We start from the raw sequence: 14,498 nt of genomic DNA on the forward strand, positions 1-14,498 counted from the left end.
CAGCTAGTTCAAGTTTTAACATTCTCTTTTGTATTACAAACTTGGTGCAAGAAAGAAGTTGGATAGTGGATGAATTTGCTTTGTTACTTTGGTTTTTTAAAAAAAATTTCCTTTGACATTTTCCATTGTAGTGCCCTCCTGTTTCTGAACAAGTAATCAAAATGACCGAGTCACAGTAGATCACATGAAGATTTAATATATTGCATTCAGCAACTGACTGATTCTTAGGATTCTTATTTTGTTAGTGAAAACAGTGCGTGGTCAGAATAGTATTTATTAAATGCCTAGTAGGTGCAAAGCAGTATAACAGAGATAAAAATACAAGTTGTGGTATTAAGTGCTTAGTAAGTCAAAACACTGATTAAAGCACTCTGGGAAGATACAAGATAATCATGTCAGAATGAGATATACATCACCTTGATTCTGTTTATTGCTATTGTTTTAATGAGATGTTCATCCCCTTGATTCTATTTATTGCTATTGTTTTTGTCTGTCTCCCCCGATTAGACTGTAAGCCCGTCAGTGGGCAGGGACTCTATCTGTTGTCGATTTGTACATTCCAAGCGCTTAGTACGGTGCTCTGCACATAGTAAGTGCTCAATAAATACTATTGAATGAATCAATGAATGAATGCCCCTGTCCTACACAGAGCTCACAGTCAAAGTAGGAAGAACAGGCATTGACTCCCATTTCATAGATGAGGTGACTGAGGCACAGAAAAGTTAAGGGACTTGCCCAAGGTCACACAGGAGGTACATGGCAGAGCCAGGATTCGACCCCAGGTCCTCTGACTCCCAAGCCCACATTCTCTTTACATTAAGCCATGCTCTTCCATGTAAATTGTAAATAGGTTTTATAATTTAATGAGGGAAGCATTCTAATAGAGTGGTTAGGGCTGGTAGTATAACGAACCTCAAGGGTCTCTAGATATGCAGTTTGCTAAATTCGAAACACCAAAACAACTGCAGTTTATTTTAAGAACACATGTCAACAAACATCCTCTTAAAATGCGGATGAAATGAAGAGTGTGGTGTGGCGCTGTCAGTTCAAATGTGAATTGACCATAGTACTGTTGGAACATTCTATCACTTAGCTCAAACCCCAAAGGTAAAATCACAATAGAATTTACTGAAAGTTAAGTTCCTGGAGCTATTTTAGTGTACCATTCTTGGTTGTCCTTTCCCTCTAACCAGAAGATCCTTAGAAGAAGAGAATGGGACTCCACATCTATTTCATTGGTTCTCCCGAAAGAAAAGAAGTTTGAAAAACATTGGTGTAAGGTACCCACAGCTTTGAAGTTCCACCTTTCTATTAGAGCTGCTCTTATCAAAGGTGGATTAGGTATACTCATAGTTCATTGTTGAGAAAATCATTTCCTAATAATGCAGCATGGCCTAGAGGAAGGAGCATGGGCCTGGGAGTCAGAGGACCTGGGTTCTAATCCCGGCTCCACCACTTGCGTGCTGTGTGACTTTGGGCAAATCTCTGTGCTGTAGTTTCCTCAACTGCAAAATAGGGATTTAGTACCTGTTCTCCCTCCTCTAGACCATAAACTCAGTGTGGGCAGGGAATGTGTCTCTTATATAGTTAGTAGTGTTGTTCTCTCCCAAGCACTTAGTGCAATGCTCTGTTCATAGTAAGCACTCAATAAATTTGATTGATTGATTGATACTGAGACTGTAAGCCCTATGGGACAAGGACTGTGTCCAAGGTGATTAATTTGTATCTACCTCAGCACTTAGAACAGTGCTGGACACATAGTAAGTGCCTAACAAATATTACAGTAATAATCACGGTAATAATGCAAGCATTCTGACTTGTTTCTGATATGTTTGTGTCTTCAGGTTAGTGATTTTACATGGAGCCATGATGGAACTCAAGCCCTGATCTCATATAGAGATGGATTTGTGCTGGTTGGGTCCGTTAGCGGACAGAGACACTGGTCTTCAGAGATTAACTTGGAAAGTCAAATCACCTGTGGCATATGGACTCCAGATGATCAACAGGTAATAGCTCAAAATCTGTTTATAGGTGATTATCAAATGTTGCCCTTGCAAAATGTTGGTTTAGTTAACTTTTCTCAAGCAGAAAAGAAGTCAGTGTTAAAGAGTTCATTCTAGATATCTTCGTTGTTTTTTTGAATGATAATCAGGTCAGACACCATCCCTTTCCTTCACAGGGCTCAGAGTCACAGTAGGAAGGAGAACAGGTATTGAGTCCCCATTTCACAGATGATGTAGCTGAGGCACAGAGAAGTAAAGTGACTTGTCCAAGGTCACAGAGCAGCCAGGAGACTACTACATCAGCCTCCTCACTCATCTCCCTACCTCTTGTTTTGGCCCCACTTCAGTCCTTACTGTGCTCTGTTGCTGAGGTCATTTTTCTTGAAAAAAAAAAAAAGGTTCAGTTCATGTCTTTCTTGTCCCCCAAAACCTCCAGTGGTTACCCATCCATCCCCCTCTAAACTGTAAGCTCATTGTGGGCAGGGAATATCTGTTTTTAGTTGTATTATACTCCCCGAAACATAGTACAGTGCTCTCTACACTGTAAGTGCTCAAGAAATATGATTGACTGACTCCATCTGACAGAAATTTCTCACTGTCGTTTTAAAGCAATTTGGCATAGTGGATATAGCACCGGCCTGGGAGTCAGAAGGTTGTGGCTTCTAATCCTGACTCTGCCACTTGTCTGCTGTGTGGCTTTGGGCAAGTCAGTTAACTTCTCTGTACCTCAGTTCCCTCATCTGTAAAATGGGGATTAAGACTTTGAGCTCCATGTGGGGCATGGATTGTGTCTAACCCTATTGGCTTATATTCACCCCAGCACTTGGTACAGTGCCTGGCACAAAGGGAGTATTTAACAAATACCGCACACAAAAAAAAGCCTTACGCCCTCCTATCTTACCTCACTTATGTCCTACTACAACCCAGTCCACAAATTTTGCTCCTCCACCTCTTCTACTCACTATGCCTTGCTTCCACCTCTCTCACCACTGACCACTTGTCCATGTCCTCCCTCTGGCTTGGGACTCCCCCTTCCTGTATGCCTGACCACCACTCTCCCCACCTTATAATCCATAGTGAATCATAGTAAGTCCCCAACTAAGTCCTCATTTCCTCTTCTCCCTCGCTTCTGAATCACCAGTGCACTTGGAGCTGAACCCTTGAAGCACTTGATATTCACCCCACCCTCAGCCCCATAGCACTTAAGTGCATACTATAATTTTTTTGATGTCTGTTTCTCCCTCTAGACTTAAAGCTCCTGTTGGGCAGGGAATGCATCTACCAATTCTATTGAACTATATTCTCCCAAGCACTTAGTACAGTGCTCTATTCATCAATAAATCAATTATATTTATTGAGGGCCTACTGTGTGCAGCGCTTGGCAAAGTATAATATAACAGAGTTGATAGACACATATCCTGCCCACAACAAGCTTACAGTACAGAGGGTGAGACAGGTATTAATGTAAATAATTGAATTGCGGATATGTACATAAGTGCTGCAGGGCTGAGGGAGGGTTTAATAAAAGATGCAAATCCAAGTGCAAGAGAGACACTGGAGAGGAAGAAGAGGAAATGAGGGCTTAGTCAGGGAAAGCTCCCTGGAGGAGATGTGCTTTTAATAAGATTTTGAAGGTGGGAGAGTTATCGTCTGTCAGATATGAAGAGGGAGGACGTTCCAGGCCAGAGTCAGGACGTGGGCAAGAGGTCGACGGCGAGATAGATGAGATGGAGATTCAGTGAATAGGTTAGCATTAGAGGAACGAAGTGTGCGGTCTGGGTTGCAGTAGGAAATCAGAGAGGTAAGGTAGGAGGGAGCAAGATGATTGTTTTAAAGCCTATGGTAAGGAGTTTCTATTTGGTGCAAGGTGGATGGGCAACTACTAGAGGTTCTTGAAGAGTTCTTGAAACAGAGAAGCAGCATTTTCTAGCGGATAGATCACTGTCCTGAAAGCAAGAAGGACCTGGTTTGTAATCCTGGCTCCTCCATTTGTCTATGGTGTGACCATAGGCAAGTCATTTAACTTCTCTGCCTCAGTTTCCTCATCTGTAAAATGGAGTTTAAGACTGTGAGCCCCACGTGGGACAGGGACTCTGATTGACCTGATTAGCTTGTATCTACCCCAATGCTCAGTACAGTGTCTGGCACATAGTAAGTGCTTAATAAATAGCATAAGCAAAATTGGGGAACATGGACTGAATGGTTTTATAGAAACATGATTTGGCCAGGAGAGTGAAGTATGGTCTGGAGTGGGGAGAGACAGAAGGCAGAGAGGTCAGCAAGGAGGCTGATGCAGTCATCAATGCGGGATAGGTTAAATGCTTGGATCAGCATAGTAGCAGTTTGGATGGAGAGAAAAGGGTGGATTTTGGTGATATTGGAGTGTTGTGAAGTAAGGGTTCAATAAATGCCACTGATTGATTGATAAGTGATGAAATATGGGAGGAGGGCATGGAAAAGCCTGAGGGGCTATCTTTTAAGCAATACGATAAACTCCTGATAGGTGCTAGGGGTGGATGTAGAGAAAGGACTGATGCTCAGAGCCCTCCCGTTGTTGGTTTTGTGGGGACTTTGTATGCTCGACTCCTTCACACACAACTCAACTTTGGTATCCTTCTATAAAAGGGGAAAATCACTGTGATCATCAGTATTGTTGCTGACGTTATGGTCATTTATGTGCACATAAATATTTAGCTAGATCTCTGTCTGTGCTTTTCAGTTTATATTAATATCTTTATGCACAAGTGCTTCCTTAACCTCTCGGCCTTCTCGTATTTCTTTTACACCCAAATGGTAGAAAAGTCATATTTTTGAATTTGCATTTGGAGTTTCTAAGTTAAGTTGGCATACAGATCTGATATTTTGGAAGAAGTATAACTACATCTCTATTAGCATTTAGGGACAAGAAAACGTAACAATCTCCCAAAACCTTTCAAAGGGCCATTATGAAAGTCAATTTTTGTCATTACTCATTGACTTGAGGGAACATTCATTTCTTCAGCTACTATTTTTGCCTTTGTTTTTAAAGTGATTATGCTCTTCTGATGGTCCTGGATAATAGCATCTATGCCTGTCAGTGATCCAGTTTAGAAATGAAGAACTGTTGAGTTGAGGTTGGTGGGGGTGGGGTGGCATGAAGACTACAGCTGAGGAACAGAATAAGTATGGAGTGATAGCGAGAGAGATACTCCATGCATACAAGCAGGACCTGTTAAGTTATCAGGCTTGTGAGTGGGGGCTTCCAATCAATCAATCAATAGTATTTATTGAGCACTTACTATTTGCAGAACATTGTGCTGTGTGCTTGGGAGAGTGCAGTACAATAGAGTTGGTAGGCATGTTCCCTGCCCACAACAAGCTTACAGTCCAGAGAGGGAGACAGACATCAATATAAATAATTTATAACATATAATTTCCAGATAGGTACATAGGTGCTGTGGGGCTGAAAGCAGAGTGAATACCACATATCCAAAGGACATGGATCCAGGTGCAAGCCAGCAACCAGAGGGACCTCAGCACGTGAATCTCAAATCCCATTCCTAGTAGGTAGTAGTATTAGTTGTTAAGCTCTCACTATGTGCAAAGCACTGTACTAAGCACTGAGAAAATTACCCGTGTGCAAATTCACACAGTATCTGGCCCCTAAGGGGCTCACACTAAGGATTAGGGAATGAGGAGTAGTGATTGTTGATGTGCATATAAGAAAAGATGAAACAGTAGAAACACTGAAACAACAGAAAGTCAAAGACAATGGTAAATACAATAGGAATAAAGAACTGTGGCTAGAGGAGCAGAGCTCTGCCATGCTTGCAGCTCAGAAGGTGGGATGGGGATGGGGCGGGGGCAAGGGAGGACACGATGAAGTCTATTCTAGGTCCTGGTGGACTGCAGCTTCCTAATATTCTAAAGGTTGAGGAGGTCTCGTGCTGCTGATTTCTATTCATCCTGGAGCGAGAGCTAGTGGGAAATCTCGATGGCATGGGAGCAGGGCAGTTTTTCTCCCAGACCGCAGGCCTTCACTGTCTGGTGGTAAAGGGGTATATAAGCAGGGGTCTTGAGGGAAGTTCTGTTGGTGTGGAGGCTGGGTGGCAACTCTTCTGAGCTGCAGGCCTTGGTGTCCCATTGGCCTTATGATATTGCCACCCAGGTTGTTCGGAATCCAAGAGCAGCTTCTCTCCAGAGCCAGTGGCCCCACGATATCGCCACCCAGTGTGTTCAGAATCCAACAGACATAACCAAAACGTTTCCAACATTTTTTAAATCTTTGGAGACCCGCTTCTACTGGTGAATCAAGTCCCTCATGGTCCCGCTGGCACAAGGCAGATTGGGAAGAGGAAGCCCAGGGTGGCCTGGTGGGAGAGCAACACAGGTTCCCGCTGACCTTCACTCCAGGGGCTGGTGGAATCGGAGGCTAAGGGCACTGGTTGTCGCTTCACCACCTGTCGGCACCCTGCTAGTCTAGGCAGTTCAGGGGCAAGCCAGAGGGCCAGACTGTCTTTGTTTCCCTTAAGGAGGCAGTTTCTGTGAAAGGATCCTACAGGGTGGGTTGGAGGCAGAGCAGAACTTCTTGATTCTCTAAGCCTAAAGGAACCTCTGTTTTTATTTATATATTTTTACCGTATTTGTTAAGTGCTTACTATGAATCAGGCACTTCCCAAGGGCTGAGGTAGATAAAAGCTAATCAGGTTGGACACAGTCCTTGTTCCATGTGGGGCTCACAGTCTTAATCCCCACTTTACAGTTGAGGGAACTGAGGTACAGAGAATTGAAATGACTTGCCCAAGGCCACCCAGCAGACAAGTGGTGAAGTGAGATTAGAACCTAGGTTCTCTGAATCCTAGGCCCATGCTCTTTTCACTTAGGTAACGATGCCTCTCCAGAATAAGAAGCTCGCTTCGCCACCACCAGTCCAATGGGCTGTTAGATAAGAAGGATTAAAATCACTTTCAACTTGGTTTTAACCTTTTGAACTGCCTTGGAAAAATGGGTCATTCTCCCCACTTTAATTTTTGTTGACATAGAATAAGAAAAGGTTTTCCTGCTAGATCTGAGTTGTCACTTGGGATGATCAATGAGGTTCTTCGACACACAAGCCTGGGCAAGAATTATATATTGTATTATCTTCCCCTACTTAAGCCCTCTGTGAAGGAGGATGCTCATTTGTATTCTAAGCGGGTGCCTAGGTGAGGTGGCTATCCCAAGAGATGCCATCAACCCATATTTCTGTTCCTCACCTCTAAAGCTAGTTGTTTGACTTGTTTTCAACTACCTCAAGTCAGCTTGTCCATTTTCTTGGGTTTCCTCTTTTCCCATTAATTTTTCATATCTTTGGAGGAATATGAGTTTAATATTATGTCTTACAGGGTATATGAGCCAGTCGCAAAGAATGAAAATTTTATTTCTCTCTGCCTAGATCCCACCTTTATCCCTTGCTGCATTTTGAGTTTTCCTAATGAAAATAAATCTGAAGATGATAATCCAGTGAATTGGCCTTTTGAGGTGAATCCAGGATACCTCTGCTGTACTCGAGGGTGTATAGATAAGAGATTCTTCTGCCCAAAGCAGTGTCTTGACTGCATATGAGGGGACGTGATATATGAGGTACCTGGACACCGAAGGCAAACTAACCAAATAATAGTGGGCATGAGCGTATGTGTTGACTGTAAGCTTGGTATGGGTAGGGAATATGTCTCCTAATTCTATCATAATCTCCCAAGCAGTACAGTGCTCTGGACATACTAAGCGCTCAGAAAACACCACTGATTGAGTGGAGTTCTTTTTCTTCTGGGTAAGATTACTTTTAATATCTTGTATTTTGTTTAATTTTATTTTTCCTAAGTCCTTTCACTTCAGTGATCTCATCTTATCCTCGTTTCATCCCCTTTTACAGATGAGGAAACTGAGGCAAAGAGGAGGGAACTTTTAATGCTCTGAGCATTGTCTTAGATCAATCAGTGGCATGTACTGAGTACTCACTGAGTATTAAGCACTTGGGAGAGTACAGTATAATAGAGTCTGTAGACATGTTCCCTTCCCACAGTGAGCTTACAGTCTAGCGAGAGAGTCAAGATGTTATATGCCACTTTATCTAAGGTGGAGAGGCAGATGGCAGGGGTATCTAATAAGGAGGCTGTCACAGCAGTCTCCTGGTGAGAGCCGGTTCCAGGTTGGTCGTTCTAACGGAGCAGTGGAAGAGCTGATCCTTGAAATATAGAGAAAAAACTTGCAAGACTTAAGGCAGACTGAATGTACCAGATGAGTGAGATGTCAAAGGGACGTGGTCATGAGCTTGTGGGGTGGGAAAGTGTTGCCTACAACAGGGAAGAATCACAGTTGCGATTTGGTAACATGGCATGGTCTCAGTGGGCTATATACTTTCTCTGACAGTTTTGTTGGGTTGGTAGTGGATTACAAGCAAGTCCCATGCATTGGCTCTGGTGAACCGTAAAGGGAAAGTGAGCAAGAGGAAAGTAGAAGAGAGGCTGAGGAGTTGATATGGGGTAGAATCAAGTTTTAGGTGCTGGTGCACCATTCAGATGGAGAGATGTCCAACAGGCCAGAGAAAATAGGAAATTGTGAAGCACGTCAGATATTGGGGCTGGAGATGTAGATCTGGCAATCAGCCTCATAGAGGTGGTAGTTGAAACCATGAAACCCCTTTCCCTCTGCTCCTCCCCCTCTCCCATCCCCTCCCCTCAGCACTGTGCTCATCCGCTCATTTGTATATATTTTTATTACCCTATTTATTTTGTTAATGAGATTAACATCCCCTTGATTCTATTTATTGCTATTGTTTTAATGATGTACATCCCCTTGATTCTATTTATTTCTATTGTTTTTGTCTGTCTTCCCCGATTAGACTGTAAGCCCATCAGTGGGCAGGGATTGTCTCTATCTGTTGCCGAATTGTACATTCTAAGCGCTTAGTACAGTGCTCTGCACATAGTAAGTGCTCAATAAATACTATTGAATGAATGGGAACACCTGGGCTACCCGTGACAGTGTCAGTTAATCAGTGGCATTTATAATAGCACTTAATGTGTGCAGAGCAGTGTTCTAACCACTTGGGAGAGTACAATGCAACTGGGTTGGTAGATGCATTCCCTGCCCACAAGGAGCTTACGGTCTAGAAGCAGAGATAGACATAATAATAAATTACAAATATGTACACAGCTGCTTTGGGGTAACTATCAAGTACTTAAAGGGTATGGATCCAAGAGCAAGAGTTTTGCAGAAGGCGGGGGGAGTAAGGGAAATCAGGGCTTAGTTAGGTAGCTCTTTGGGGGTATAGGATAGTAGATTTCAAATTCAGACCCATCATCTAGTCATTTTCTAAACAGAAATACGTTGTGAAATTTGTTTTAAATTTTTTACCCCCTTTTTCCATGTTTTCCCACAGGGAAGCTTATTTTTAGAAATGAGCATATGCCAGAAAATAAGCTTAAAACCTCTTATTCTTTATGGGGTGGCATTCCTCCACTGCTTATGATTTCCTATCCAAAGCAAGGTTGCTGCTGCTTTTTTTTCTTAGGACAAGCACATTCCCTTTAAGGCTAGCATTTTTCCTGTTGATTCCTAGTCTGAGAGAAATTCTGTTTTTTTTCTATACTTATATATGTGACACAGAGAGAGGAACTTAATTGATTAGGCTCTTTCCAGTCCTTTGACTTTTGCACTTGGATCAACATAAAGGCTTCAATTTTAAATCAGTCAATCATGTTTACTGACTGCTTACTGTGTGCAGAGCATTATGCTAACTGCTTGGAACAGCACAATATAAAAGAGTTGGTATATATATTTCCCGCCCACAAGGAGTTTACAATGTAGAGGGGGAGGCAGACATTAATACAAATGAATATATTAAAATGTCCAACTCTCTTGGGCTTCAAGCACCTTGGCTATGTTTAAAGCTACTCAATTTGGGAATATGTAATTTTCAAGATAGCATATTGAACAGTAATTTTCTACCATTCTCTTAGCTTTTGATTAGCCACCCAGGTACGGAACCCCAAAAGTATTTTTTCCACTAACTTCACACATCAGTTGTTTTTTGTGTTTATACTGTGTTGATGAAGAATAATTATTAATATGGATGTATTCGTTTGTAAAGTCCATCAATATTAAATCTCCAAATGGAGTAAGAGTCAAAGAGTGAGATAGAACAAATGCTAATGAAGGGAGAAAGTGTGGTGTGAAGGGGACAGCAAAAGCTTCAAGTGGCCAGCACCATTTCTGTGAGTTCATTCATTCAGTCATATTTATTGAGTGCTTTCTATGTGCAGAGCACTGTACTAAGCACTTGGGGAAGTACAATATATCAATAAACAGGCACATTCCCTGCTCACAATGAACTTACAGTCTAGATAGGGAGAGACAGACATTAATATAAATAAATAAATTACAAATATGACCATGAGTACTGTGGGGCTTGGATGGGGGAAGAACAAAGGGAGCAAGTCAGGTTGTTGCAGAAGAGAGTGGGAGAAGAGGAAAGGGGAGGAGGCTTAGTCTGGGAAGGCCCATTGGATGTGCCTTCAATAAGGCTTTGAAGGTGGTAAGAGTAATTGCCAGATTTGAGGAGAGGAGGTGTTCCAGGCCAGAGGCAGGAGGTGGGCTGCGAGATATGCAAGATTGAGGCACAGAGAGAAGATTAGTATTAGAGAAGTGAAATGTGTAGGCTGGGTTGTAGTAGGAGAGTAGTGAGGCAAGGTAAGAGGGGTCAAGGTGGTAGAGTGTTTTAAAGCCAATGGTGAGGAGTTTTTGTTTGATGTGAAGTAGTTGGGCAACCACTGGAGTTTTTTGAGAAGTAGGGTGACATGTCCTGAAGGTTTTATAGAAAAATGATCCGGGCAGCAGAGTGAAGTAAGGACCTTAGTAGGGCGAAACAGGAGGTTGGGAGGTCAGCAAAGAGGCCGATGCAGTAATCCAGGCGGGATAGAATGAATGATCGATTGTATTAACGTGGTAGCAGTTTGGATGGAGAGAAAGTGCGGATTTTAGCAATGTTGTGAAGGTGGGACTGACAAGAGTTGGTGATGGGTTGAATGAGAGAGAAGAATCAAGGATAACGCCAAGGTTCAATTACACCAGCTGCCCTGGTAAATCCTGGATCATGATCCAGCCTGAAGAGGAAATCCCCATGTGCTTTGCAGCTGAGCAGAGTCTCCCAAGGCTATTCTGGCTCTGATCTGAGCCCATTTGGCCATCCTAGGACTTGATGGTGCAGAGCAGTGTGGGAAAACCATCTGGTGCTTTGTTTTGTTCTGTTTTTTTAAATGGTATTTGTTATGAATTATCTCTGTGCCAGGTACTGTAGTAAGCACTGGGGTGGATACCAGCAAATCAGGTTGGAACCAATCCATGTCCCACATTGGGTTCATAGTCTTAATCCCCATTTACAGATGAGGTGACTGAGGCACAGAGAAGCTAAGTAGGGTACAGACAACTCTCCCTATGAGCAAATTTGGCTGAGAATCTGACAATGACTACACAAACTAGTCACTGGTAAGCCCTGAAGCAGTCAATCAATCAATCATATTCATTGTATTTATTGAGTGCTTACACTGTGCGGTCTGAGACTCTGGTAACTGGGGCACTGAGGAAAGGAAGTGACTTGTCCCAGGTCACAAAGCAGACAAGTGGCGGAGCCAGGATTAGAACCCAAGACTTTCTGACTTACAGGCCCATGCTGAATCTACTACACCATGCTGCTTCTCCAGTCCATCTGGTTGTTTGTTTTTTCTGGAAGAGAATTAAAGCCAGGCCTTTTTCCAGCGTATCCAATTGGATATTCATGTGAAATTCCCATCAACATAATTCTAGGCAGTAGGGGAAGCAGAAAGACACTCTCAGAGTATGAGTTTGAAAATGCTGACAAATAGGGTCAGAATTCAAGGTAAAAAGGGTCAGTTGAGAAGTGGCAGTCAAGCATAATCATGCATAGTAAGAGTGTGGGAAAGGGTTACTAGGAAGGGAAAACAAATGACACAAATTCCAGAGGACCAGAAACTGGCTATTGTACACAGTTGTTAGAAAAAGATTTAGGGATCCTGATAAGCTGACAGCAGTGAAGCATTGTAATTGTAATTCAGAAAGCAAACACAAATAAAAATGTAATAATTAAAATATTTAAGGGCTTCCTATGTGCCAAGCACTGTTCCAAGCACTGGGATAGACATAATCCCTGTCCCACTTGTGGCTCACAGACATAATCTCCATTTTACAGATGTGAGAACTAAGACTCAGAAACATGAAGTGGCTTGTCCAAGGTCACACAGCAGACAAGAGGCAGAGCTGGGATTAGAACCCAGGTCCTTCTGACTACTGGGCCTGTGATCTTTCCACTAGACCATATTACTTCTCCACATGTAATGCAGAGAAAACAAATAGTAAACCCACTAGAGTCAGCACTGTTCATACCATTCATAGTTCTTGAACCCCACTAAGAGCAAGGTGGAGAACTTGTAGAGAGATCAAAGCTGATGCCCCAAAAAGTGAAAGGATTAGAAGAAGAGATTAAAGAATCTAGGATTGTTCTGTCTGGTGATAAGAAGGACAAGAAGGCAGTATAATAAATCTTCAGGTGTACAATAATTATGGTACAGTGTAGCTATGAGAAGCAGCATGACATGAGAAGCAGCGTTGCTCAGTGGAAAGAGCCCAAGCTTGGGAGTCAGAGGTCATGGGTTCGAATCCCGGCTCTGCCCCTTGTCAGCTGTGTGACTGTGGGCGTCACTTAACTTCACTGTGCCTCAGTTACCTCATCTGTAAAATGGGGATTAAAACTGTGAGCCCCACGTGGGACAACCTGATCACCCTGTATCTACCCCAGCGCTTAGAATAGTGCTTTGCATATAGTAAGCCCTTAACAAATATCAACATTACTATTATTACTTGTTAAGCACTTATTGTGTGTCAAGCAATGTTCTAAGGGCTGGGGTGGAAACAAGATGGTCAGGTAGGACATAGTCCCTGTTCTACATGAGGCTTATAGTTAAAGTAGTAGGGAGTAGGATTTTATCCCCATTTTTGTAGATGAGGAAACAGACGCAGAGAAATTAAGTGACTTGCCCATAGTCACACAGGAGAAAATTGGCCAAGCTGGGATTAGAGCCCAGCTCATCTGACTCCCAGGTCTGGTTCTTTCCACTAGGCCACACTGCTTCCCATGATGAGTGACTGATTATTGCAAACTCCCCTGGGGATAAAACTGAAGGCAAGAGACTTAAACTGCTGCACAATAATTTAAAGAATTTTTTGACCAAAATAGCTAAGTACTGAAGTGGGTTTGAGGGAAATTTCTCTAACTATTGATCCTGATTTTATGGATTTTAAGAAATCCTCGAAATAGGATGAATTTTTCTCCCCCCACCCCCACTTAAATGGAATGGATGAACTAGAGAAAACTAGAGAACCCCTCAAAATCCCTTTCCTCCTTTTCAGACTCCCTTCTGACACTTTTCTTTGTCCTTTCCCTTCACTCCTTTTCTCTTTCTATGCTAATCTCAGCATTTTTTTCTGTAACCTGCATTAAGATGTTTGCCTTCACTGAGATTCTAAAATTTGCCCTTTTGCCCAAAGTACCTGTGACATTTGTTGGTATTTGTTAAGCGCTTACTATGTGCAGAGCACTGTTCTAAGAGCTGGGGTAGATACAGAGTAATCAGGTTGTCCCATGTGAGGCTCATAGTTAATCCCCATTTTACAGATGAGGTCACTGAGGCCCAGAGAAGTGAAGTGACTTGCCCACAGTCACACAGCTGACAAGTGGTAGAGCCGGGAGTCGAACTCATGACCTCTGACTCCGAAGCCCAGGCTCTTTCCACTGAGCCACTCTGCTTGTATTAATGTTAAAGAGAATGGCTCAGGATTGCATTTAGGATGTTGTAGCCTTAGGAAAATAGTTACAAGGTCCTTTTCCATAAATGATAATACAAGTCATGGGAGAAAAAAAACTGCTGACTTTCTGTAGCATTTAGGAAGCACTGATAACTAGACTAGACTGTTTGGGCAATAAAGAATATAGAAACGATTAAATTATTTAAGTAGATGAATTTTGAAGTTGGTCTTTGCATGCTAGATTGGGAAAATGTACTCTCACGTATCCATTGAGAGAAAAAGGAGAGATATAGAAGAATATTTGGGTAACATGCAGAGTTAATATCAACTTTGAAGCCCCTTTTAAAAGAAAATGAGTATTTCAAAACTTTCATAAGTTTGTCATTTAAGACAAATGACCCCTAATTTCTCTTCTGGCAGTGTTTATCACTTTATACCATGCTACAGTCCATTGAGAATTAGAGTTTTGTCTCCTGTGTTTAGGATCATCATATCCAGTCTTGCCATTACTATTCTGATTACCTTCCAACACTTCCAATGCCCAAATTTGCCTTCAGATTAACAGGGCCCCTAGTTGTCCATACTGCTATGATTCTGTGGTAAGTAGTTAAAATAACACTATTAAAAATAAATGAGTTGAAAAAGTTCATATGCATA

General features: G+C 42.3%; 1 protein-coding gene across 3 annotated transcripts in view; it reads left to right on the forward strand.

The window, feature by feature from the left end:
* The window catches only part of TULP4 (TUB like protein 4), a 265,857-nt gene that overhangs the window by 176,634 nt on the left and 74,725 nt on the right, over nt 1-14,498 (forward strand). For all 3 annotated transcript variants that reach the window (XM_029052677.2, XM_029052661.2, XM_029052668.2), the window contains one exon: nt 1,845-2,006. In XM_029052677.2, coding sequence (XP_028908510.1) covers nt 1,845-2,006 — 162 coding nt within the window. The remainder of the gene's footprint in view (nt 1-1,844; nt 2,007-14,498) is intronic.

This window comes from Ornithorhynchus anatinus, chromosome 2, assembly GCF_004115215.2.
Source record: "Ornithorhynchus anatinus isolate Pmale09 chromosome 2, mOrnAna1.pri.v4, whole genome shotgun sequence".
Lineage (NCBI taxonomy): Eukaryota > Metazoa > Chordata > Mammalia > Monotremata > Ornithorhynchidae > Ornithorhynchus > Ornithorhynchus anatinus.